The following is a 27,570-nucleotide window of genomic DNA, read 5'->3' as shown; positions in this document are numbered from 1 at the left end:
GACTGGGGACTGTTGTTGATTGTAAAACTAACTGTCAGTGCAATTCACATTCCAGTGTGTGAACTGTCTGTAATCTCTTATGTTTCTCAGGTGAGTTTCAGCTGAGTCAGACACTACCTTCTGAGAGACGAGACCCTGTGCTTAGGTGGTGAGGAGTACAGACGATCAATGTGGGGCAATCAGTTTCAGTCTGCGACAAAGGCAGGTATGTACTTGTTGAGTGAGTCTGATTTTGTATGAACTGCTGTCTGGCTCTGCTTATTCAACGTGATTGGTCTCAAACACAACAGCTAAATTGACAGTCAGACTGCACTCTTTAATATTGTGGCATCTGTACTGCTTCACATCTAAACATTCCTCACACTTGCATCATTACCTGCCGATTCTGCCCCTGGCTCCTCATTTCTCATTCACCTCTTGATTCCGAGCCCACCCTGACTTGGCTTGCTTCCTTCCTGGTCACACCATATCTCGTCTGATGCCCCCTATAACTTGCCCTGTTCTCTTGGGCAGACTGACTGCTTCTGTGCCTGTACATCAGGGATGTGGAACAGTTGATAGGCATTGAAACCAAATATGGTGCTCCTCAGTGACCTGAAGTAAGTGTAAACTCTGATACTGTGAGGTGTTCAATAAGTTCACAAACTGAGAGCAGTGGATTATCCACAGAGAAACTCTTTGTGCGGTATTGTGTGGATGAATGCTCTCGAGTGCTGGTGTCATGTGGTTTCTGGAAAGAAGGGTGGACATTCGAGTGACCAGGCTCTGCTCTCCCTTCAAGAACTTGGCTGCCTACCCATGGTTGGTGTATAAACTCTGTGATTATGACTGAGATTGAAGTCTGTGTTCCTTCCCCTAGGTGTTCATGGCGGCCAGCAACACTCGCTGCTGGGACCCGGGCCACCATCCATACAACAGGCGTTGCTACAGGTAACCTCCACACAAGGGGACGTGTCTGTCACTTTGGGGGGTGGGGCTGGTGGGCAATGTTAGCGAGAGCTCTCACTGTTGGGGCGGGGGATTAATGTTGGGTCGTGCAGTCACTTTGTCGGGACAGATAATGTTTGAGAGTGCTGTCACTCTTGTTGGGGGGAATATTGGGGAGTGCTGTCACTCAGTTGGGGGCGGGGGGAATGATTGTTGGTGAGCGCCATCTATTTCTGTCAGTTTCTGATTGAATTCACTGTGCACCACTGAGAGATCGATTCAGAATCCTTTCAGGTTAGCCAGCACTGGAATTGCAATCCTGCTGAGTTGCCCCTACTTTAAATAAAAAGCTGCTGTGGACTGGAGCCAGGTTAAATGAAAGATGGTGAAAATGAATGCGTCTCTGCGTAGATGCGAAACAACTGATTTTCCTCTTCAATTGTGTTCGCTGTGTGCAAACAAGCTGCATTTCGATTTTCTGTCGGTCATCGTGTTCATCAAGGTGAGAGCTGCTGGTTTTGGGGAGTCGAATTCGTACCATTTCTGGCACCTAGTCTCAGCATCGAACCCTCCCAGTTCTGGTATAATATTTCTCTGATAGTGATTTTTATCCAGGATTATCCTGAGGCAGAGAAGCCACAGCTGCTTTTTGCATCTTCTCTCATGCATTTCACTGTTGTCTCGGCCATTTTCTGCACACCACTCTGTGATTGCTATATCTGTTGTTCATCTTCCCTTCACCTCTCAGTTTTTAACTTCCTACCTTAGTAAAATGCCTTTCTTTTTCAGCCTTCACTTCTGATGGAGTGCTCACAGCTTGCCAGTTGTCTGGACAGATGCTAACTGACCTGCTGTGTTCCCTTCTCTTGAGGATTCAGGTCTCACTCTCCTCACTGTGCCAAGACTAAAGCAGTCGCTGAGGAACAGAGCAGCATCCAATCTTTGTAGTTAGACAACATTTAATTTGCAAAGCATGCAACATTCAGTCGAGACTTTACAACTTAATTGTCGTTGCAACAAAGCATAATAACTAGCTAGATTAGAGTTTGATATGTGGGCTGAGATTTCCACCCCATATAGAAACATAGAAAATAGGAGCAGCAGTAGGCCATTTGGCCCTTCGAGCCTGCTCTGCCATTCATTATGATCATGGCTGATCATCCAACTCAGTGATCCTGTTCCGGCTTTCGCCCCATACCCTTTGATCCCTTTCGCCCCAAGAGCTATATCTAACTCATCTTGAAAATGTTTAGGCCTCAACTGCTTTCTGTGGTAGCGAATTCCACAGGCTCACCACTCTCTGGGTGAAGAAATTTCTCCTCATCTCAGTCCTGAATGGTTTACCCCGTATCTTTAGACTATGACCCCTGGTTCTGGACTCCCCCCACCATTGGGAACATCCTTCCTGCATCTACCCTGTCAAGTCCTGTTAGAATTTTATAGGTTTCTATGAGATCCCCCCTCACTCTTCTGAACCCCAGCGAATAGAATCCTAACCTACTCAAGCTCTCCTCATACGTCAGTCCCGCCATCCCAGGAATCAGTCTGGTAAACCTTCGCTGCACTCCCTCTATAGCAAGAACATCCTTCTTCTTGGTCGCAAAGATTGCCTGCTTCCATAACCCTTCCCCCAGCTCATTCCCCCCTCAGCCCATCTGCTGCTGAAATACTCAGCCATGCCTTTGTTACTTCCAGACTCAACTAGTGCAATGCTCTGTTACCCAGCCTCCTATCTTCCACCTCCATAAACTTGAGCTCATACAAAACTCCGCTGATGATATCCTAACTCAATTCTCAATCTCTTCACATCTCCATGGCTTATCCCTTCCCCCTCTCTGTAACCTCCTCCAGCCTCGACAATCTTTCACGTTCTCTGCGCTCCTCCAATTCTGGCCTCTTGTCCATTCCCTTTGCTCCTCTATTGGTGGCCATGCCTTCAGCTGCCAAGACCCGAAACTCTGGAATTCCCTCCTAAAACCTTAACTTTTTCTTCCTTTAAGACCCTGCTTAATACCTACCTCTTTGACAAAGCCTGTCTCAATATTTTCTTTTGTGATTCATTTTTTAAATTTGTTTTTGGGATGTGTTACTGGCAAGGCCAGTATTTCTTGTCCATCCCTAATTGCCTTTGAGAAGATAGTGGTGAGCTGCCTTCTTGAACTGCTGCAGTCCGTGTGGTGTAGGTACACCCACAGTGCTGTTAGGAAGTGAGTTGCAGGTTTTTGACCCAGCAGCAATGAACAGCGATTATAGTTCCAAGTCAGGATGGCAAGTGACTTGGAGGGGAACTTGCTGGTGGTGGTGTGAGCATGTATCTGCTGCCTTTGGCATTCAGGTGGTAAACATCACAGGTCTGGAGGATGCAGTTGAAGGAGCCTTTGGTGAGTTGCTGCAATGCATCTTGTAGATGGGACACAATGCTGCCATTGTGCGTGAGTGTTGGAGCGAGTGAATGTTGAAGGTGGTGCCAATCAGGTGGGCTGCGTTGTCTTGGATTGTATTGAGCTTCTTGAGTGTTTTTGGAGCCGCATTCATCTAAGCAAGAAGCCACCACATTCCTGACTTGTGCCTTGTCGAGGGTTGACAGGCTTTGGGAAGTCAGGAGGTGAGTTACTTGCTGCAGAACTCCCAGCCACTAACTTGCTCTTGTAGCCACAGCATTTATAGAACAAAGAACAGTACAGCACAGGAACAGGCCATTCGGCCCTCCAAGCCTGCGCCGATCTTGATGTCTGTCTAAACTAAAACCTTCTGCACTTCCGGGCTCCGTATCCCTCTATCCCCATCCTATTCATGTATTTGTCAAGATGCCTCTTAAACGTCTCTATCATATCTGCTTCCACCACCTCCCCTGGCAGCAAGTTCCAGGTACTCACCACCCTCTGTGTAAAAAAAACTTGCCTCGCACATCCCCTCTAAACTTTGCCCCTTGCACCTTAAACCTATGTCCCCAAGTAATTGACTCTTCCACCCTGGGCAAAAGCTTCTGACTGTCCACGCTGTCCATGCCGCTCATAACTTTGTAAACCTCTATCATGTCGCCCCTCCACCTCCGTCGTTCCAGTGAAAACAATCTGAGTTTCTCCAACCTCTCCTCATAGCTAATGCCCTCCAGACCAGGCAACATCCTGGTAAACCTCTTCTGTACCCTCTCCAAAGCCTCCACGTCCTTCTGGTAGTGTGGTGACCAGAATGGCATGCAATATTCTAAGTGTGGCCTAACTAAGGTTCTGTACAGCTACAGCATGACTTGCCAATTTTTATACTCTGTGCCTCGACCGATGAAGGCAAGCATGCCGTACGCCTTCTTGACGACCTTATCCACCTGCGTTGCCACTTTCAGTGATCTGTGGACCTGTACGCCCAGATCTCTCTGCCTGTCAATACTCTTAAGGGTTCTGCCATTTACTGTATACTCACCACCTGCATTAGACCTTCCAAAATGCATGACCTCACATTTGTCCGGATTAAACTCCATCTGCCATTTCTCCACCCAAATCTCCAACCGATCTGTATCCTGCTGTATCCTCTGACAATCCTCATCACTGCCTCCCAACTCCACCAACCCCGAATCAGACCAGCTACATTTTCCTCCAAATCATTTATTTATATATATATATATATATACTGCAAACAGCAAAGGTCCCAGCACTGATCCCTGTGGAACACCACTAGTCACAGCCCTCCATTCAGAAAAGCACCCTTCCACTGCTACACTCTGTCTTGCATGACCGAGCCAGTTCTGTATCCATCTTGCCAGCTCACCTCTGATCCCGTCTGACTTCACCTTTTGTACCAGTCTGCCATGAGGGACCTTGTCAAAGGCTTTACTGAAGTCCATGCAGACAACATCCACTGCCCTTCCTTCATCAATCACCTTTGTTACTTCCTCAAAAAACTCAATCAAATTAGTGAGACACGACCTACCCTTCACAAAACCATGTTGCCTCTCGCTAATAAGTCCATTTGGGTGTAAATCCTGCCCCGAAGAATTCTCTCCAATAATTTCCCTACCACTGACTTAAGGCTCACCGGCCGATAATTTCCTGGATTATCCTTGCTACCCTTCTTAAACAAAGGAACAACATTGGTTATTCTCCAGTCTTCTGGGACCTCACCTGTAGCCAATGAGGATACAAAGATTTCTGTCAAGGCCCCAGCAATTTCTTCCCTTGCCTCCCTCAGTTTTCTGGGGTCGATCCCATCAGGCCCTGGGGACTTATCTACCTTAATGTTTTTCAAGAATCCCAACACCACCTCCTTTTTGATATCGACATGACCCAGACTATCTACACTCCCTTCCCGAGCCTCATCATCCACCAAGTCCTTCTCTTTGGTGAATACTGATGCAAAGTACTCATTTAGTACCTTGCCCATTTCCTCTGGCTCCACGCATAGAATCCCTCCTCTGTCGTTGAGTGGGCCAACCCTTTCCCTGGCTACCCTCTTGCTCTTTATATACGTATAAAAAGCCTTGGGATGCTCCTTAATCCTGTTTGCCAATGACTTTTCATGACACCTTTTAGCCCTCCTGACTCCTTGCTTAAGTTCCTTCCTACTTTCTTTATATTCCTCAAGGACTTTGTTTGTTCCTAGCCTTCCAGCCCTCACAAATGCTTCCTTTTACTTTATGACTAGGCTCACAATATCCCTCATTATCCAAGGTTCCCGAAACTTGCCAAACATATCCTTTATCCTCACGGGAACATGCCGGTCCTGGATTCTAATCAACTGACGTTTGAAAGACTCCCAGATCTCAGATGTTGATTTACCCTCAAACAGCCACCCCCAATCTAAATTCTTCAGTTCCTGCCCAATGTTGTTACAATTAGCTTTCCCCCAATTTAGCACTTTCAACCGAGGACTACTCTTATCCTTATCCACAAGTACCTTAAAACTTACGGAATTATGGTCACCGTTCCCGAAATGCTCCCCTACTGAAACTTCGATCACCTGGCCGGGCTCATTCCCCAATACCAGGTCAGTACCAGGCCCTTCCCTAGTTGGACTATCTAAATATTGTTTCAAGAAGCCCTCCTAGATGCTCCTTTTCTGCCCCATCCAAGCCCCGAGCACGAAGTGAGTCCCAGTCAATATCGGGGAAGTTAAAATCACCCAACACCACAACCCTGTTACCTTTACATCTTTCCAAAATCTGTCTACATATCTGCTCCTCTACCTCCCGCTGGCTGTTGGGAGGCCTGTAGTAAACCCCCAACATCGTGACTGCACCCTTCATATTCCTGAGCTCCCCCATATTGCCTGGCTGCATGACCCCTCTGAGGTGTCCTCCCGCAGTACAGCTGTGATGAACAAAGAACCAAGAAAATTACAGCACAGGAACAGGCCCTTCGGCCCTCCAAGCCTGCGCCGATCCAGATCCTCTATCTAAACATGTCGCCTATTTTCTAAGGGTCTGTATCTCTTTGCTTCCTGCCCATTCATGTATTTGTCTAGATACATCTTAAAAGACGCTATCGTGCCTGCGTCTACCACCTCCGCTGGCAACGCGTTCCAGGCACCCACCACCCTCTGCGTAAAGAACTTTTCACGCATATCCCCCCTAAACTTTTCCCCTCTCACTTTGAACTCGTGACCCCTAGTAATTGAATCCCCCACTCTGGGGGAAAAAGCTTCTTACTATCCACCCTGTCTATACCTCTCATGATTTTGTACACCTCAATCAGGTCCCCCCTCAACCTCCATCTTTCTAATGAAAATAATCCTAATCTACTCAACCTCTCTTCATAGCTAGCGCCCTCCATACCAGGCAACATCCTGGTGAAACTCCTCTGCACCCTCTCCAAAGCATCTACATCCTTTTGGTAATGTGGCGACCAGAACTGCACGCAGTATTCCAAATGTGGCCGAACCAAAGTCTGATACAACTGTAACATGACCTGCCAACCCCTGTATTCAATACCTTGTCCGATGAAGGAAAGCATGCCGTATGCCTTCTTGACCACTCTATTGACCTGCGTTGCCACCTTCAGGGAACAATGGACCTGAACACCCAAATCTCTCTGTGCATCAATTTTCCCCAGGACTTTTCCATTCACTGTTTAGTTCACTCTTGAATTGGATCTTCCAAAATGCATCACCTCGCATTTGCCCTGATTGAACTCCATCTGCCATTTCTCTGCCCAACTCTCCAATCTATCTATATTCTGCTGTATTCTCTGACAGTCCCCTTCACTATCTGCTACTCCACCAACCTTAGTGTCATCTGCAAACTTGCTAATCAGACCACCTATACTTTCCTCCAAATCATTTATGTATATCACAAACAACAGTGGTCCCAGCACGGATCCCTGTGGAACACCACTGGTCACACGTCTCCATTTTGAGAAACTCTCTTCCACTGCTACTCTCTGTCTCCTGTTGCCCAGCCAGTTCTTTATCCATCTAGCTAGTACACCTTGGACCCCATACGCCTTCACTTTCTCCATCAGCCTACCATGGGGAACCTTATCAAACACCTTACTGAAGTCCATGTATATGACATCTACAGCCCTTCCCTCATCAATCAACTTTGTCACTTCCTCAAAGAATTCTATTAAGTTGGTTAGACATGACCTTCCCTGCACAAAAACATATCACTGATAAGCCCATTTTCTTCCAAATGGGAATAGATCCTATCCCTCAGTATCTTCTCCAGCAGCTTCCCTACCACTGACGTCAGGCTCACCGGTCTATAATTACCTGGATTATCCCTGCTACCCTTCTTAAACAAGGGGATAACATTAGCAATTCTCCAGTCCTCCGGGACCTCACCCGTGTTTAAGGATGTTGCAAAGATCACTGTTAAGGCCCCAGCTATTTCCTCTCTCGCTTCCCTCAGTAACCTGGGATAGATCCCATCCGGACCTGGGGACTTGTCCACCTTAATGCCTTTTAGAATACCCAACACTTGCTCCCTCCTTATGCCGACTTGACCTCGAGTAATCAAACATCTGTCCCTAACCTCAACATCCGTCATGTCCCTCTCCTCGGTGAATACCGATGCAAAGTACTCGTTTAGAATCTCACCCATTTTCTCTGACTCCACGCATAGCTTTCCTCCTTTGTCCTTGAGTGGGCCAATCCTTTCTCTAGTTACCCTCTTGCTCCTTATATATGAATAAAAGGCTTTGGGATTTTCCTTAACCCTGTTTGCTAAAGATATTTCATGACCCCTTTTAGCCCTCTTAATTCCTCGTTTCAGATTGGTCCTACATTCCCGATATTCTTTCAAAGCTTCGTCTTTCTTCAGCCTCCTAGATCTTATGTATGCTTCCTTTTTCCTCTTAGCTAGTCTCACAATTTCACCTGTCATCCATGGTTCCCTAATCTTGCCATTTCTATCCCTCATTTTCACAGGAACATGTCTCTCCTGCACGCCAATCAACCTCTCTTTAAAAGCCTCCCACATATCAAATGTGGATTTACCTTCATTGGCTGCTCCCAATCTACATTCCCCAGCTCCTGCCGAATTTTGGTATAGTTGGCCTTCCCCCAATTTAGCACTCTTCCTTTAGGACCACTCTCATCTTTGTCCATGAGTATTCTAAAACTTACGGAATTGTGATCACTATTCCCAAAGTAGTCCCCTACTGAAACTTCAACCACCTGGCTGGGCTCATTCCCCAACACCAGGTCCAGTATGGCCCCTTCCCGAGTTGGATTACTTACATACTGCTCTAGAAAACCCTCCTGGATGCTCCTTACAAATTCTGCTCCATCTAGACCTCTGACACTAAGTGAATTCCAGTCAATGTTGGGAAAATTAAAATCTCCTATCACCACCGCCCTGTTGCTCCTACATCTTTCCATAATCTGTTTACATATTTGTACCTCTATCTCACGCTCGCTGTTGGGAGGCCTGGAGTACAGCCCCAACATTGTTACCGCACCCTTCCTATTTCTGAGTTCTGCCCAAATTGCCTCACTGCTGGAGTCCTCCATAGTGCCCTCCTTCAGCACAGCTGTGATATCCTCTTTGACCAGTAATGCAACTCCTCCACCCCTTTTACCTCCCTCTCTATCCCGCCTGAAGCATCGATATCCTGGGATATTTAGTTGCCAATCATGCCCTTCCCTCAACCAAGTCTCAGTAATAGCAATAACATCATACTCCCAGGTACTAATCCAAGCCCTAAGTTCATCTGCCTTACCTACTACACTTCTTGCATTAAAACAAATGCACCTCAGACCACCAGTCCCTTTGCGTTCATCATCTGCTCCCCGTCTACTCTTTCCCTTAGTCATGCTGACTTCATTATCTAGTTCCTTACAGGCTTCAGTTACAACCTCCTTACTGTCCACTGACCTCATTTGGTTCCCATCCCCCTGCCACATTAGTTTAAGCCCTCCCCAACAGCGTTAGCAAAAGCACCCCCAAGGACATTGGTTCCAGTCCGGCCCAGGTGTAGACCGTCCAATTTGTAATAGTCCCACCTCCCCCAGAACCGGTCCCAATGTCCCAAAAATCTGAACCCCTCCCTCCTGCACCATCTCTCAAGCCACGCATTCATCCTGACTATTCTTTCATTTTTACTCTGACTATCATGTGACACTGGTAGCAATCCTGAGATTACTACCTCTGAGGTCCTACTTTTTAACTTGGCTCCTAACTCCCTAAATTCTGCTTGTAGGACCTCATCCCGTTTTCTACCTATATCATTGGTGCCTATGTGCACAACGACAACTGGTTGTTCACCCTCCCCTTTCAGAATGTTCTGCAGCCGATCCGAGACATCCCTGACCCGTGCACCTGGGAGGCAACATACCATTCGGGAGTCTCGTTTTCGACCACAGAACCGCCTATCTACTCCCCTTACAATCGAATCCCCGATGACTATAGCCCTTCCACTGTTTTTCCCGCCCTTCTGAACAGCAGAGCCAGCCACGGTGCCATGAACCTGGCTACTGCTGCCTTCCCCTGGTGAGCCATCTCCCCCAACAATATCCAAAACAGTATACCTGTTTTGGAGGGAGATGACCGCAGGGGACACCTGCGCTGCCTTCCTGCTCTTTCTCTGCCTTTTGGTCACCCATTTCCTTTCTCCCTCAGCAATCCTAATCTGCGGTGTGACCAATTCGCTAAACGTGCTATCCACTACCTCCTCAGCATCGCGGATGCTCCAAAGTGAGTCCATCCGCAGCTCCAGAGCCGTCATGCGGTCTAACAAGAGCTGCAGCTGGACACACTTCCAGCACGTGAAGGAGTCAGGGACATCAACCGTGTCCCTGAGCTCCCACATTGAGCAAGAGGAGCATAACACGGGTTTGAGATCTCTTGCCATTTTTAATCTTAAGCTTAACTTAGTCTTAACTTAGATAAATGAAAAAGGAATGACAAGTTTTCACCAATCACACGAAAAAAATAAATAAATAGAAAAAGCCTTACCTTATCTGCACACCACCGAGTCCTTTTTTTTTGGTTAGTGGAGGAGGGCGGGTGGGAGACACTACAGGTGTAGTGTCTCTGGTTCAGCCGCTGCCCAAATATATAGGACTTACTTACCCAGCTGCCACCTCGCTCTCCCTGTCACCGCTGCAAAAAGGATATTCTCCTTAACCAGTAAGGCAACTCCCCCACCTCTTTTACATACCCCACTATCCCACCTGAAGCATCTAAATCCCGGAACGTTTAGCTGCCAATCCTGTCCTTCCCTCAACCAAGTTTCTGTAATCGCAACAACATCATAGTTCCAAGTACTAATCCAAGCTCTAAGTTCATCTGCCTTACCTGTTATACTTCTCGCATTGAAACAAATGCACTTCAGACCACCAGTCCCGCTGTGCTTCGCAACATCTCCCTGCCTGCTCTTCCGCTTAGTCTTACTGGCCTTATTCACTCGTTCCCCCTCAGTTATTTTACCTGCTGACCTTCTGCTCTGGTTCCCACCCCCCTGCCACACTAGTTTAAACCTCCCAAGTGATGCTAGCAAACCTCGCAGCCAGGATATTTGTGCCCCTCCAGTTTAGATGCAACCTGTCCTCCTTGTACAGGTCCCATCTGTCCCGGAAGAGATCCCGATGATCCAGATATCTGAAACCCTCCCTTCTACACCAGCTGTTCAGCCACGTGTTTAGCTGCACTATCTTCTTATTTCTCGCCTCACTGGCAGGTGGCACAGGGAGTAATCCTGCGATTACCATCCTAGAGATTCTTACTACCTAGAGGAACTTACTACCTAACTCCCTGTACTCCCCCTGTAGGACCTCGACACTCTTTCTGCCTATGTCGTTCATACCAATGTGTACCACTACCTCTGGCTGTTCACCCTCCCCCTTCAGAATGCCCCCTGCCCGTTCAGAGACATCCTTGAACCTGGCACCAGGGAGGCAACATACCATCCTGGAGTCTCTTTCACATCCACAGAAGCGCCTGTCTGTGCCCCTGACGATAGAGTCCCCTATAACTATTGCTCTTCTGTGCTTTGTCCCTCCCTGCTGAACAACAGAGCCAGCCGTGGTGCCACTGCTGTTGTTTTCCCCTGAGAGGCCATTCCCCCCCAACAGTATCCAAAACGGTATACTTGTTAGAGAGGGGGATAGCCACAGGGGATTCCTGCACTGACTGCCTGCCCCTTCTGGCGGTCACCCATCTATCTGCTTGCACCTAAAACTCCTGTCTATGATGCTTTCCGCCACCTGCATGCTCCTCAATGCATCCAATTGTTGCTCCAACCGATCCATGCGGTCTGTGAGAAGCTGCAATTGGGTACACGTCCTGCAGATGTAGTTGTCCGGAACACTGGAAGCATCACGGACCTCCCACATCTCACAGGTGAAGCACTTCACCCCTCTAACTGACATTTCTCGCACTAATTAATAAATTAATTAAAAATAAATACTTAATTAAATCCTTACTAAATTAAGTTACAATTAACTAAATGGTGCCTCGCGCTAGATTTCTCCTATAAATATTAAATACTAAATACAGTAACCTCCTCCCTCCGGTTTAGTTACTCCTCTACTTATTAATGAATTAGTTAATTAGGGTTAATTAGTATATCAATGTTTTATTTTCAAATTCAGTGCAGATTCCCTACCAGCCAATCAGGTCACAGCTTTCCTGTGACCGCTATAGGACTGGTCCAGTTCAGTTTCTGGTCAATGGTAAGCCCAGGATGTTGATAGTGGGGGATTCAGGGATGATAATGTTGTTGAGTGTCAAGAGGACATGGTTAAATTCTCTCTTGTTGGAGATGGTCATTGCCTGGCACTTGTATGATGCAGATGTTAATTGCCCACTTATCAGCCCAAGCCTGAATGGTATCCAGGTCTCGCTGCATGTGGCACACTTGCTTCAGTATCTGAGGAGTTGCAAATGGTACTGAACGCTGTGCAGCCATCAGCGAGCACCCCCACTTGTGATTATATGATAGAAGGTCATTGATGAAGCAGCTGAAGATGGTTGGGCCTAGGACACTACCCTGAGGAACTCCTGCAGTGATGTCCTGGGGCTGAACTGATTGACCTCTAACAGCCACAGTCATCTTCCTTTGTGCTAGGTATGACTCCAGCCACTGGAGAGCTTTCCCCCTGATTCCCATTGATTACAATTTTGCGAGGGCTCATCGATACCACGCTCAGTCAGTTGCTGCCTTGATGTCAAGGGCAGTCACTCTCACCTCACCTCTGGAATTCAGCTCTTTTGTCCATGTTTGGACCAAGGCTGGAATGAGGTCAGGAGCTGAGTGGCCCTGGTGGAATCCAAACTGAGTATTGGTGAGCAGGTTATTGCTAAGCAAGTGCCGTTTGATAGCACTGTCGACGACACCTTCATCACTTTGCTGATGATCGAGAGTCGACTGATGGGGTTGTAATTGGCTGAGTTGGATGTCCTACTTTTTATGGACAGGGCATACCTGGACAATGTTCCACATTGTTGGGTAGATCCCAGTGTTGTAACTGTACTGGAACAGCTTGGCTAGTGGCACAGATAGTTCTGGAGCACAAGTCTTCAGTATGACTGCTGGCATGTTGGCAGGGCTCATAGCCTTTGCTGCATCCAGTGCCTTCAGCTGCCATTTCTTGATATCACGTGGATTGAACTGAATTGGCTGAAGACTGGCATCTCCAGTGTTGGGGACCTCAGTTGGTGGCTGAGATAGATCATCCATCTCTGGCTGAAGATAGTTTCAAATCTTTCAGCCTTGTGTCTTATAGAATAGAATCATAGAAAGTTTAAGGCACAGAAAGAGGCCACTTGGCCCATCTTGCACTGACATGCTTGAATTTTGACACGTTTTGTTTGATTATGATCCTGTGGAGCATCTTGGAATGTTTTATGACATTAAAGAACATCTTCAAGTGCTTCATAAGTCAATACATTACTTAAAATTGCAATCTCAGCTTTCACAATGTTGCATACCCTTTTCACACAGCAAGATCCCACAAACTACAAATTAGGTGATGAGTTAAGCTATTCTTAGGTGGTTTTATTTTAGGGATAAATATTCAGGAAGAACTCCCCTGATCTTCAGCTGGTGTTGTTGGATCTTTCAGACATACCTGAGAGGGCACATAGGGCTTCGGCTTCATATCTCTGCCGAACCACATAGATCTTGACTCACGGTACGCTTAATATAATGTTGAAACTTGAACTCGATTGTTCATCAGGTCGTTTACGAGCTGTTGCAGGTTTCTTGGGTCTGTCACCACTGTATACTTAACAACCATATGAAACATCAGCAGCTTAAGTTAGTTTGGAGTCTTGGTGGGTGAATATGTCTCTAGATTTTGTATCCTAGATTGATTATCAAGCTGGTAATTACAGATGCAGGCATATCAGATGAGGGCAGGATCAGACTGAGTTGGAATGCTCTTGTAGTCGAATATCTTGTCTGACACATGAATGGCAGGCTTCCGATGGAGGGTAAGCGTGGAATTGCGCCACACTGCTTGTGAGAGCAGGGTAGATGCTGGCATAGGAAAGGCTGTGGAGTGTACCTGTCCCGTTACAGGCGCTTGCTGGAGACTTGCTGTCCCTTCAAATAATAATGACACTGGTTCTGTTGCTATTGGCAGGGCCACCAGCAGGCGGGCCAGTCGCAGAAGCAGCGTGTGTTCACGGGAGTAGTCACAAGTCTTCACGACTACTTTGGGTTCATTGATGAGGAAGTGTTGTTCCACCTGAAGTAAGTGATGCGCAAACCATTAGAGAGTGTACTAACGGAAGGCTCCATTCAGGTTGCTGACAGAGCGCAGGATTCCTTTCATGACTCCCATTATTCCTGCTCTGTCAGGTACTGAGCCATTCAGATCCCAGTTGCTCCAAGCTTGATCACCAATCTGTGCAACAGTTGGCCCCAGTGCCTCTGGATTAAAGTGGAGAATATTTCCTCGAACACCCTGCTCCTGATTATTGGAACAGCAGGTCCAGTGACGTTTAACCTCAGGGGTGATCCTCACATGAGGAATAGCCACATTGGTGTGGAGCCAGAGGCCCTTAGGGCTGTATTCCCGGCAACATCCCAACCATCCCCCGACCACGGCAATGCGCTGGCTTAGCGCTTTCTTCAGCATGTGGGAAGGTTCTGATCTGTATGTGTCTTTGTATTGCAGTGTGGTGAAGGGACGGATGCCCCAGGTTGGGGAGCGAGTACTGGTGAAGGCTGTGTACAACCCCAGTCACTCAGTGAAGTGGAGTGCGCTCAAAGTCCAGGTGCAGCCCACGCAGGTACAGGCTTTAGTGTAGCTGCAAGGGAACCACATTAGTAAATGAAAGGCAGGCGAGCACAGGCTGACATTGTATTTTCTTTTCATGCTTCAGTTTCCCCATGTTGTGAGGTGGGCCGAGTGTCAGAAATCTGCTTTCTAGAGTGAGAGGCAGGACCGATCACCAAGATTTTTAACAACCCCACAACAGCCTTCTCTGACCCCCCCTCTCCCTGAGCCCCCCCCCGACCCTCCCCGAGCCCCACCTCCCTCTCAAGACCCCTTCTGCCTCTCTGAGCCACCTCCCCTTCTCCCTCTTAATGGCATCCCCCTTCCTCCCCCACCCCCATCCCTTTGACCATCTCAGTCCCTAACAGGAATTGACAGTATCTACATCCTGTATCTCAGCCTTGTTTTCAAATCCCTCCATGGCCTCACCCTCTCTATCTCTATAATCTCGTCCAGCCCAACAACCCACAGATATCTGTGCTCCTCTCATTCTGGCCTCTTGTGAATCTCTAATTTTCATCACTACGCCATTGTTGGCTGTGCCATCAGTTGCCTCGAACCCAAGTTCTGGAATAGCCTCCCTCCACCTCACTTTCCTCCTTTAAGGCACTGCTTAAAAGCTGCCTCTTTGACCTAACGTTTGGTCACCTGACCGACTATCTCATGTGCCTTGGTGTCATATTTTGTTTCTGATGCTCCTGTGAAGTGCCTTGGGACTTTTTGTTGCATTTAAGGTGCTGTCTACATAAAAGTTGTTGTTGATGGGGGTTGTGATTTTGGGATTTATGTCATAGTAACCTTCGGTGCTGAGTCTGAGACTCACTGGTTTGGGAGATCAGCAAACAAAATCTCTTCGCATTCTGTTGGGCACTGATCAGCCGTGCTGCTCTATCGATCGTTTCTATTGTTGTGGTGTCATGACCGCAATGGTTGGAGGGGAGTTGCGGGCTGGCAGATTCTTTCTGGGGTTTGGGCATCGCTGGCTAGGCCAGCATTTATTGCCCGTCCCCATTTGCCCTTGCGAAAGTGACGGTGAGCTGCCTTCTTGAACTGCTGCAGTCCTTGGAGTGTCGTCTGAGACTTCGGGGGCTGCTCTCCCCTTTCACTGGGGGCCCGGGGGCTGGTCTCTCTTCTCGGCTGGAGGCCTGGGTCTTCTCACCATATTTAAATCTGTAGGAGAGCTCGAGTCTAGCCCACGGGAGACAGCAAGGTGGAATTTCCAAACACCTTGCTAAGTGAGGCAAGATTTAAACACTGTTTAAACTCTGGTTCTCCATCACTTCACCACTGTAGATGGCTGAGATTCCACAGCACTTGCAGTCCCGATGTATTGTCAAACCCTTCCATGAGCTTGCATTATACGTGTTAAGAGCTAGAAAAACCTTTGTCGTACTGACTGCTTTTGTTGTGATTATTTTTTGCAGAGCCCGTCGCACATGTTGCCTGGTCAGAAGCAAGGCATCCTGGGAGCAAAGCCCCAGCCACAACCCCTGCTGCAAGGTCCACGCATTCCCTCCTTGTTATCCTCGCAGCCACTGCTCTCCCAGCTCCCTCACAAACGTGAGTACGAGTCAGTTCGACACATGCTGGGGCACAGGAATGCGCTGGTTTCTCCACTGTAGTCAGGAATGCACTAAAACGCCTGCCCAGGTTTATGTATCGTAACTCCATTCCTATGTGATATCTCTTTCCCATCCAAGCCACCTACAGATGCCTGATCTTTCCTCTCAGACTCTCTCACAGGTGCTTGATGTGCATCAAGAGACATAGAAGTTCGAACACAGAAACAGGCCTTCAGCCAACCAGTTCATAAGATAACCTGAGAAACAGGAGCAGGAATAGACCATGCAGCCCGTCGCGCCTCTTCCACCATTCAATATGATCATGTAATCTTGAGTTTCGACTCCACTTTCCCGCCTGCTCCCCATATCCCTTGATTCCTTGAGAGACCAAAAATCTGTCTATCTCAGCCTTAAATATATTTAACAGTGCAGCATCTACAACCCTTTGGGGAGAATTCCAAAGATTCACAACCCTTTGAAGAAATTTCTCCACATCTGAATCTTAAGTGATTGTCCCTTTATCCTGAGACTGTGCACTGTGCCCCCATGTTGCAGATTCCCTGACCAGGGGAAACAACCTCTCAGTGTCGACCCAAAACTCTTCAGAATCTCGCATGTTTCAATGCAATCACTTCTCATTCTTCTAAACTCCAGAGAATATAGACGCAATTTACTCAGCCTCTCATCACAGGACAACCTCTCATCCCTCGAACCTATTTAGTGAACCTTAGCTGTACTGCCTCCAATGCAAGTATATCCTTTCTTAAATATGGAGAGCAAAACTGCACACAGTATTCAAGGTGTGGTCTCACTGAAGCCCCGAACAATTATAGCAAGATTTCTTTGTTCTTGTATTCCAATCCCCTTTCAGTGAAGGCCAACATGCCATTTACGTTCCTAATTGCATGCTAACTTTCTGTGTTCAATATCAGAGTACACCAACTCCTTCTGAACATGAATAATTTTAAGTTTCATCTCTTTTTAAAAATATTGTGCTTTTCTATTCTTAGGACCAGATTGAATCATTTCACACTTCCCACATTATACTCTATCTGCCAGCTTGTTGCCAACTCATTTAACCTGTCTCTGTCTGCCTCACAGCTTGCCCTTCCACCTATCTTTGTATCATCAGCAAACTTAGATATTATTCTTGGTCTCTTCATTTATTTCATTGATATAGTTTGTAAATAGCTGAGACCCCAGCACCGATCCTTGCAACACTCCACTATTGACAGCCTGCCAACTTGAAAATGCCCCGTTTATCCCTGCTGTTTGCATCCTGTCCTTTCACCAGTTCTCCATCCATGCTAATATATTACCCCGAGCTCCATGAGCCCTTATCTTGCCTGTTAACCTTTTGTGTGGTACATGTTTTGTGTGTTTTTGGAAATCCAGGTATATTACATCTGGTTCCTCTTTAGCGACCCTTCTAGTTAGATCCTCAAACAACTGTAATAAATTCGTCAAACACAATTTCCCTTTTGTAAGACCATGTTGTCTTTGTGTGATCTGCAATGAGCTCTTTATGTTGCCTGATGCAACATAAATGAGAAGCGTGGAGTCCTGTTGGTTGAAGATCTCCAACAGTTTTATGACAGCGAACTATTTATAACTGTACAGAGCAAACTATTTACAGAGCTTGTCTCTTGGTGTTACAGTTGCAGAGTGACTTTGGTTAGTAGTCACATGACTGCGTCCTGGTACTTAGCTCGTTAGCATACTCCGATCTTGAAGGGGCATCACTCTTAAAGGCAATCCTGCAACGTGATCAGACGATGATTTTCTAAGTGCATTCTTTCAACTTCCTTAATAGATTGCAGCACTTTTTCGACAACTGATGTCAGGCTAACAGGCCTGTAGTTCCTTGTTTTCTCTCTCCCTCCTTTCTTGAATAGCAGTGTTACATATGCTAGCTTCCAGTCTGCTGCGATTGTTCCAGAATCCAGGGAGTTTTGGAAAATCATAGCCAGAGCATCCACTATCTCTGCATCGATATCTTTTAGAACCCGAGGATGTAGGTTCTGATTTGTATCAGTGTTTATTTACCCTCCAGATGATTTAATCATCCCAATCACAGCCACAATGTTCCCTATACCTCAAAGCCTTTCCCTTCACCCACTTAGAACCATAGAAAGGTTACAGCACAGAAAGAGGCCATTCAACCCATTGTGTCTGCGCCTGCTGAAAAAACTCGTCGTCCATTCTAATCCCACCTTCCAGCACCTGGTCCGTCGCCTTGCATTTTACGGCACTTCAGGTGCAGGTCCAGGTTCCTTTTAAATGAGTTGAGGGTTTCTGCCTCCACCACCAATCAAAGCCGCGAATTCCAGACACTCACCACCCTCTGGGTGAAAAAGTTTTTCCTCATGTCCCCTCTAATCCTTCTATCATTTGCCTTAAATCTGTGCCCCTGGTAATTGACCTCTCGATAGGAGAAACAGATCCATCCTGTCTACTGTATCTCGGCCCCTCATAATTTTGTACACCTCAGTTAAGTCACCCTCTCAGTCTCCTCTGTTCTAAGGAAACAACCCTTCCGATCTAATTTTTCCTCATACTTGCAATTTTCAAGCCCTGGCAACGTTTTTGTAAATTTGCTCTGGACTCTCTCCAGAGCAATTTTGTCCTTCCTGTAATGTGGTGAGCAGAACTGTACGCAATACTCCAACTGTCCTAACCAGCATTTTATACAGTTCCAGCATTACATCCCTGCTTTTGTATTCTATACCTCAACCAATAAAGGAAAGCATTCCATATGCCGCCTTCACGTGATCTATGTGTCCTGTCACCTTCAGGGGCCTGTGGACATGCAGTCCAAGGTCTCTCACTTCCTCTATCCCTCTCAATATTCTTCCGTTGAGTATGTATTCCCTCGCTTTGTTTACCCTCCCAAATGCACTACCTCGCTTTTCTCCGGATTGAATTCCATTTGCCACTTTTCTGGACACTCAACCAAACCATTGATATTCTGCAATCTACAGCTGTCCTCTTCACTATCAAATACGTGGCCAATTTTTGTGTCATCTGCAAATTTCCCAATCATGCCTCCCACGTTTAAGTCCAAATCATTAATATATACGGTGAACAGCAAGGGACCCAACGCTGAGCCCTGTGGAACACCACTGGAAACCGCTTTATATTTGCAAAAACATCCGTTGACCATTACCCTTTGTTTCCTGTCACTGAGCCAATTTTGCATCTGACTCACCACATTCCCCTGCATCCCATGGGCTTTTACATTTCTGACCGGTCTGCTATGTGGGACCTTGTCAAATGCCTTACTAAAATCCATGTAGACAATATCACTTCACTACCCTCATCAATCCTCCTCCTTACTTCCTCAAAAAATTCAATTAAGTTAGAAGACACGACCTTCCCTTAACAAATCCATGCTAACGATCCCTGATTAATCTGTGCCTTTCTAGGTGACAGTTTATCCTATCTCTCAGATTTGATTCTAATAACTTAACACCACCGAAGTCAGACTGGCTGGCCTATACTTATTTGGCCTATCCCTCGCACTCTTTTTAAACAACAGTACGATGTTTGCAGACCTCCAATCCTCTGGTACCTTGCCTTACATCTGCTATTTCCTCCCTGGCTTCCTATAACAACCTGGGATGCAATCCATCCGGCCCTGGCGATTTATCCACTTTCAAGGATGTCAGCCCCTTTGGTACTTCCTCTCGCATTATGCTTATCGTATCCAATATTTCACACTCCTCTTGAACTACGATGTCTACATCATCCCTCTCCATTGTGAAGATAGAGACAAAAAACTCATTAAGAACCCTGCCCACATCTTCTGCATCCACGCCGAAGTTGCTTTGTACATCTCTGACAGGCCCTACCCTTTCCTTAGTTATCTTCTTGCTCTTCATGTACTGATAAAATATCTTGGGTTTTCCTTGATTCTACCTGCCAATAATTTTTCATGTCCTCTCTTTGCTTTCCTAATTTCCTTTTTTACTTCACCCCTGCGCTTTCTATACTCCTCTAGGCTTTCTTGTTCTACTTTATCTCAGCCTGTATGCTTCTAGATTATCAGGGGCTCGAGATTTGGCAGTACCACCCTTTATCTTTATGGGGACATGGCTATATTGTGCCCTGTAGAATCTCGCTTTTGAATGCCTCCCACTGGTTTGCCACTGATTTTCCTTCCAGTAGCTGTTTCCAGTCCACTTTCGCCAGATCACCTCACAGTTTTGTAAAATTTGCCTTCCCCCAATTTAGAACTTTTGCTCATGTTCTATCTTTGTCCTTATCTGTAATAATGCTAAATCGAACTGCATTGTGGTCACGATCTCCAAAATGGTTACCCACTGCTACTTCATCCACTTGCCCAGCTTCATTTCCTGAGACTCAATCTGGAATTACGCCCCCTCTCGTTGGGCTTGTTCCGTGCTGGCTAAAAAAAGTTCTGTTGAATGCAGTTCAAGAATTTTGTACTCTCCGATCTCGTCTTGGATATAGACCAAGTTTCTGCCTCACGCACTAACCTGGGACTGAATCCCACAGCCTCACAACTCTCTGTGTCGTCAGAACTTCCCTGCCTTCAGTCCTGAATCTCCTGCATTTAGCCTTGTTTCACTTGCTCCTCATTCTGCACCCCATAACTACTGGCAACAGTTTACTTTTATCTTCCTTGTCTCATCCTTTCGTTTTAGACACTAATATTGTTCCATGATCAATGTTCTAATGGAAAAAGACACAATTTTTTCAACTTATTGTGTTTTCTCAGACCAGGCAGCATCTCTAAAGCCTGAATATCGGATGAAACACAATGCTTAAACTAAGATCCTAAAGCTCATTAGCTCTGTGATAAATCATAGATACCATTCACTTTTTCTTCCTGCCTTGTCGACCTGAGCTGCTGCCTTGAATGTTCTGTGCACTGGGCCCTGAAATAATTTTCAGGATTGTGGGTCGAGAAAGAAACTGTCAACAGTGAGGATTAAATTGGATTGGCAGGATAAGAACAGGGCGGGTAAATGTGATTCGAACTCTTTACTGGTGTGGAAGTTAAACACCAACATGGAGTAATTAGGCTGCCTGGCCTGTTTGCATTTTATGAAGTTTGTGTATTTCTGTGCATCAATCCCTCTGTCCTTTCAAACACTTAGCCACCTTCCATTCTGATTATGATGATAATTACTGCTGTTACATTGGAAATGAGAGCAAGAGTAGGCCATTTGGCCCCTCCAGCCTGCTCCGCCATTCATCCAGATTATGGCTGATCTACCTCAAAGCCTTTTTCCTCAACTCTCCCCATATCCCTTGATAGCGTTAATATCTAGAAATCTATCAACCTCTGTCTTGAACAGACTCAAAGACTGTGCTTCAAAAGCCCTCTGTGCTGGAGCATTCTAAAGATTCACCACCCTCTGATTGAAGAAATTCCTCATCTTTCCCTGATTTTTTTTTTTGTTGACTCGTTCCTGGATGTGCGATTCGCTGCATTTTTTGCCCATTCCGAGTTACCCTGGAGAAGGTAATGGTGAACCGCTGTAGTCCGTGTTCTGTGTATACACCCAGAGTGCTGTTAGGGAGGGAGTTGCAGGGTTTTGATCCGTTGATAATGAACAAACAGTGATATACTTGCAAGTCAGGTGTGTGGTAGTTGTGCTGTTTTAAGAACTTCTCTCACTCTTTTTACACCCAGCTGGTTTGCTGCAGCCTTTGGTTCACTTGGGCCCACATGCTCAGCTTGGCCGCAGGCTGGATTTGGGACTGCGGTCAATGGGCAGGAATGGAAGAATGGACATTGGTCGGAGAGGCGACAGGAGGTGGGAGCATCTGCATTCTGTATTGTGATCGCGTGTGTGGTGGTTTGAAAGGGGTTGCTGCTTAGGTAGGGTGTGATATTGGGGTTGACAGGGCTTGCCAACCTGTGCCAAGATCTAGCTGCCCGGATGGGCTGGGCAGTGTTGAGAAACCAATGAGTTGAGCTCCTACCAATTGATGTGAGTTGGCAATTGTGGTGCAGTTTGAGTCTGGGTTGCTCGATGCTACATGGACGCTGGGGACATGCCATGAGTGAGTTTGGACTGTCAATCTTTGCTGACTATTGGACTGTGGAGGGCATCATAGCCGAGCCTGATTGTCTCCTCACTCACTTGCCATTATCAGTGACCATCACTGACCCCAGACCCAAACTGTCAGTGACCGTCCCCGAGCCCGTCCCCGAACTGTCAGTGACCGTCCCCGAGCCCGTCCCCGAACTGTCAGTGACCGTCCCCGAGCCCGTCCCCGAACTGTCAGTGACCGTCCCCGAGCCCGTCCCCGAACTGTCAGTGACCGTCCCCGAGCCCGTCCCCGAACTGTCAGTGACCGTCCCCGAGCCCGTCCCCGAACTGTCAGTGACCGTCCCCGAGCCCGTCCCCGAACTGTCAGTGACCGTCCCCGAGCCCGTCCCCGAACTGTCAGTGACCGTCCCCGAGCCCGTCCCCGAGCCCGTCCCCGAACTGTCAGTGACCGTCCCCGAGCCCGTCCCCAAACTGTCAGTGACCGTCCCCGAGCCCGTCCCCGAACTGTCAGTGACCGTCCCTGACCCTGTGGGGAGTCTCGGTGTGCGAGCGTGAGCTCACTGTGTTGGAACTGCAACTCATAAAAAGGTACACATGTGGAGGCTTATTCTTCGGGGTCTGAAACTTATCAGTGTTCTTTAAAATTGGATGTCATGAACTTGAGCTCATTTTTGAATTTCTGTGTTGGAAAAAGGATTGTACATCTGCCTGTGTTGTCTCATTTCTGTTTTTCATTAAATAGGGACAATTACAAACGTATGGGCGGTCAGGGCAGCTCCCAGAAACGGTACCAGGATATGGCATCAGGTGAAGGACCAGCAAAAAAGGCACGCCATTACATCCCCTCATACAGCGTGCAGTATGCCCGCTTCTCCCTGGACAGGTACTGTTCCTTCTAATGCCCATGTGCTTGTAGAATCTGTTTGGCCGATTGGAGACTGCACCTGGCCACAGCTTGCGTTGGCCAGCTTCCTGCCCGATACAGCTGCAACACAGGGAATTTTCACACCACAGGTACACACTTGTGCCGGAATGGCTGCTCTTGGTCGAACAGTGAGTGTTGCCAGGCTCCTTCCTCACTGCGGGCGTCACTGTAGAGTAATGCCACGTCCCTGCATGCTTTCCACGGCTCGGTGTCTGTCATTCTCCAGAGTCTGGTGGGTCAGTGATTCCCCACAGGAAAAGGGGAGGTGGGTCAGTCTGTGATTCCCCACAGGGTGATGGGACGAGGGTCAGTGTGGGAACAGAGCACAGGCTGAGGGTTGGAGCTGAAAGCTGGTCAGGTGACTTAACAGTGAATTGAGTGCTGTTGCCAGGCTCAACTAGAGAGTTATGTCCAGGACCTGCTCTCTGATTCCAATGTGGAGTATTATTTGCAGAATCGAGCTCTTCAGAGCTCTTGGCACTGGGTTTAATGCATCACATGGTCTGATCCCTGCAAGTGCTTGTTAATGCAGCATTTCCTTTGTTCTCCAGCTCTGCCTGTGATTCGATCGAGGTTCAGCGCCGCTACCCCTGCCTGCACATCCCAGATAGGTTCTTTGACTCAAGGCTGTGCTGGGTGAATACATTCCCATTGGCCGAACCTTTACAGTTAGGCCAGAAGTGTGTTTTCCATGTGATAAATGAGGGATCTGACCTGACTGAGGGGCAGGAGAGTCAACAGGAACCAGCTGATGCAGATTCCACCTACAGTGCTAAGGTGAGCTGAGCATCTTGTGGCCATGAGTCTCAGTGGGATGGAAACAGAAGAGTGAGCATACACAGACCCCTGCACTCATGCTTCAAAACTGTCTTCATTCGGTCAAATGTGTCTCCAGTTTGAATGTTGCTCAGCGTAGGTAGTAACACGTTGAAAAGCGCACAGACAGTGCAGTTCTGATGAAAGATCACGAACCAGATTTGTTAATTCTGCTACTCTCTCCACAGATGCTGCCTGACCTGCTGAGTATTTCCAGCATTTCCTCTTTTCAGTGCAGGATCCCTGTCCCCACACTCACTCTGGCTCACACAAAGTGCAGGCCCCAAGTCCACTATCAGTCTCCCTCTCTCTTGCCCCCTCTCTCTCTCGCCCCCTCTCTCTCTCGCCCCCTCTCTCTCTCGCCCCCTCTCTCTCTCGCCCCCTCTCTCTCTCTCGCCCCCTCTCTCTCTCTCGCCCCCTCTCTCTCTCTCGCCCCCTCTCTCTCTCTCGCCCCCTCTCTCTCTCTCGCCCCCTCTCTCTCTCTCGCCCCCTCTCTCTCTCTCGCCCCCTCTCTCTCTTCTCTCCGCCCCTCTCTCTCTCTCGCCCCCTCTCTCTCTCTCGCCCCCTCTCTCTCTCTCGCCCCCTCTCTCTCTCTCGCCCCCTCTCTCTCTCGCCCCCCTCTCTCTCTCGCCCCCTCTCTCTCTCGCCCCCTCTCTCTCTCGCCCCCTCTCTCTCTCGCCCCCTCTCTCTCTCGCCCCCTCTCTCTCTCGCCCCCTCTCTCTCTCGCCCCCTCTCTCTCTCGCCCCCTCTCTCTCTCGCGCCCCCTCTCTCTCTCTCGCCCCCTCTCTCTCTCTCGCCCCCTCTCTCTCTCTCGCCCCCTCTCTCTCTCTCGCCCCCCTCTCTCTCTCTCGCCCCCTCTCTCTCTCTCGCCCCCTCTCTCTCTCTCGCCCCCTCTCTCTCTCTCGCCCCCTCTCTCTCTCTCGCCCCCTCTCTCTCTCTCGCCCCCTCTCTCTCTCTCGCCCCCTCTCTCTCTCTCGCCCCCTCTCTCTCTCTCGCCCCCTCTCTCTCTCTCGCCCCCTCTCTCTCTCTCGCCCCCTCTCTCTCTCTCGCCCCCCTCTCTCTCTCTCGCCCCCCTCTCTCTCTCTCGCCCCCTCTCTCTCTCTCGCCCCCTCTCTCTCTCTCGCCCCCTCTCTCTCTCTCGCCCCCTCTCTCTCTCTCGCCCCTCTCTCTCTCTCGCCCCCTCTCTCTCTCTCGCCCCCTCTCTCTCTCTCGCCCCCTCTCTCTCTCTCGCCCCCTCTCTCTCTCTCGCCCCCTCTCTCTCTCTCGCCCCCTCTCTCTCTCTCGCCCCTCTCTCTCTCTCGCCCCCTCTCTCTCTCTCGCCCCCTCTCTCTCTCTCGCCCCCTCTCTCTCTCTCGCCCCCCTCTCTCTCTCTCGCCCCCTCTCTCTCTCTCGCCCCCTCTCTCTCTCTCGCCCCCTCTCTCTCTCTCCGCCCCCTCTCTCTCTCTCGCCCCCTCTCTCTCTCTCGCCCCTCTCTCTCTCTCGCCCCCCTCTCTCTCTCTCGCCCCCTCTCTCTCTCTCGCCCCCCTCTCTCTCTCTCGCCCCCTCTCTCTCTCTCGCCCCCTCTCTCTCTCTCGCCCCCTCTCTCTCTCTCTCGCCCCCTCTCTCTCTCTCTCGCCCCCTCTCTCTCTCTCTCTCTCTCGCCCCCTCTCTCTCTCTCTCTCTCGCCCCCTCTCTCTCTCTCGCCCCCTCTCTCTCTCTCGCCCCCTCTCTCTCTCTCGCCCCCCTCTCTCTCTCTCGCCCCCTCTCTCTCTCTCGCCCCCTCTCTCTCTCTCGCCCCCTCTCTCTCTCTCGCCCCCTCTCTCTCTCTCGCCCCTCTCTCTCTCTCGCCCCCTCTCTCTCTCTCGCCCCTCTCTCTCTCTCGCCCCCTCTCTCTCTCTCGCCCCTCTCTCTCTCGCCCCCTCTCTCTCTCTCGCCCCCTCTCTCTCTCTCGCCCCCTCTCTCTCTCTCGCCCCCTCTCTCTCTCGCCCCCTCTCCCTCTCCCCCCCCTCTCTCTCTGCCCCTCTCTCTCTCCTCGCCCCCCTCTCTCTCTCGCCCCCTCTCTCTCTCTCGCCCCCTCTCTCCTCGCCCCCTCTCTCTCTCGCCCCCTCTCTCTCTCGCCCCCTCTCTCTCTCGCCCCCTCTCTCTCTCGCCCCCTCTCTCTCTCTCGCCCTTCCTCTTCTTCTCTCTCGCCCCCTCTCTCTCTCTCCCTCCTCTCTCTTCTCTCGCACCTCTTCTTCTCTCTCGCCCCCTCTCTCTCTCGACCCCCTCTCTCTCTCGCCCCCCCCTCTCGCCCCCTCTCTCTCTCGCCCCCTCTCTCTCTCGCCCCCTCCTCTCTCGCCCCCCCTCTCTCTCGCCCCCCTCTCTCGCCCCCCCTCTCTCGCCCCCTCTCTCGCCCCACCTCTCTCGCCCCCTACCATCTCGCCCCCCCTCTCTCGCCCCCCCTCTCTCGCCCCCCCCCTCTCGCCCCCACCCTCTCGCCCCCCCCTCTCGCCCCCCCTCTCTCGCCCCCCCTCTCTCGCCCCCCCTCTCTCGCCCCCCCTCTCTCGCCCCCCCTCTCTCGCCCCCCCCTCTCGCCCCCTCTCGCCCCCCTCTCTCGCCCCCCCCTCTCCGCCCCCCCTCTCTCGCCCCCCCTCTCTCGCCCCCCCTCTCTCGCCCCCTCTCTCGCCCCCCCTCTCTCGCCCCCCCTCTCTCGCCCCCCCTCTCTCGCCCCCCCCCTCTCGCCCCCCCTCTCTCGCCCCCCCTCTCTGCCCCCCCTCTCTCGCCCCCCCCTCTCTCGCCCCCCCTCTCTCGCCCCCCCTCTCTCGCCCCCCTCTCTCGCCCCCCCACTCTCTCGCCCCCCCCCTCTCTCCGCCCCCCCCTCTCTCGCCCCCCCTCTCTCGCCCCCCCCTCTCTCGCCCCCCCCTCTCTCGCCCCCCCTCTCTCGCCCCCCCCTCTCTCGCCCCCCCTCTCTCGCCCCCCTCTCTCGCCCCCCCTCTCTCGCCCCCCCCCCTCTCTCGCCCCCCCCTCTCTCGCCCCCCCCCTCTCTCGCCCCCCCCTCTCTCGCCCCCCCCTCTCTCGCCCCCCCTCTCTCGCCCCCCTCTCTGCCCCCCCCTCTCTCGCCCCCCCCTCTCTCGCCCCCCCTCTCTCGCCCCCCCTCTCTCGCCCCCCCTCTCTCGCCCCCCCCTCTCTCGCCCCCCCCTCTCTCGCCCCCCCCTCTCTCGCCCCCCCCTCTCTCGCCCCCCCTCTCTCGCCCCCTCTCTCGCCCCCCCCTCTCTCGCCCCCCCTCTCTCGCCCCCCCTCTCTCGCCCCCCCTCTCGCCCCCCCCCTCTCTCGCCCCCCCTCTCTCGCCCCCCCCTCTCGCCCCCCCCTCTCTCGCCCCCCCCCTCTCTCGCCCCCCTCTCTCGCCCCCCCCCTCTCTCGCCCCCCCCTCTCTCGCCCCCCCCCTCTCTCGCCCCCCCCCCTCTCTCGCCCCCCCTCTCTCGCCCCCCCCCTCTCTCGCCCCCCCCTCTCTCGCCCCCCCCCTCTCTCGCCCCCCCCCTCTCTCGCCCCCCCCTCTCTCGCCCCCCCCTCTCTCGCCCCCCCCTCTCTCGGCCCCCCCTCTCTCGCCCCCCCCTCTCTCGCCCCCCCCCTCTCTCGCCCCCCCCTCTCTCGCCCCCCCCCTCTCTCGCCCCCCCTCTCTCGCCCCCCCCTCTCTCGC

At 50.2% G+C, this 27,570-nt stretch overlaps 1 protein-coding gene across 1 annotated transcript; it reads left to right on the top strand.

Moving 5' to 3' along the window:
• Positions 1–92: 92 nt before the first annotated feature.
• Positions 93–23,876, top strand: LOC137366781 (cell division cycle and apoptosis regulator protein 1-like; the record flags this gene model as incomplete). Its single annotated transcript, XM_068028418.1, has 8 exons — positions 93–205; positions 860–930; positions 13,948–14,057; positions 14,485–14,599; positions 16,011–16,146; positions 21,811–21,934; positions 22,917–23,057; positions 23,651–23,876. Coding segments are annotated over exons 1-8 (960 nt in total), but the record flags the coding sequence as incomplete, so codon positions are not given.
• Between the last annotated feature and the right edge of the window lie 3,694 nt (positions 23,877–27,570).

The sequence above is a fragment of the Heterodontus francisci genome, unplaced genomic scaffold, assembly GCF_036365525.1.
Source record: "Heterodontus francisci isolate sHetFra1 unplaced genomic scaffold, sHetFra1.hap1 HAP1_SCAFFOLD_1753, whole genome shotgun sequence".
NCBI classification, from domain to species: Eukaryota; Metazoa; Chordata; class Chondrichthyes; order Heterodontiformes; family Heterodontidae; genus Heterodontus; species Heterodontus francisci.
This window is presented reverse-complemented; position numbering and strand designations above follow the sequence as displayed.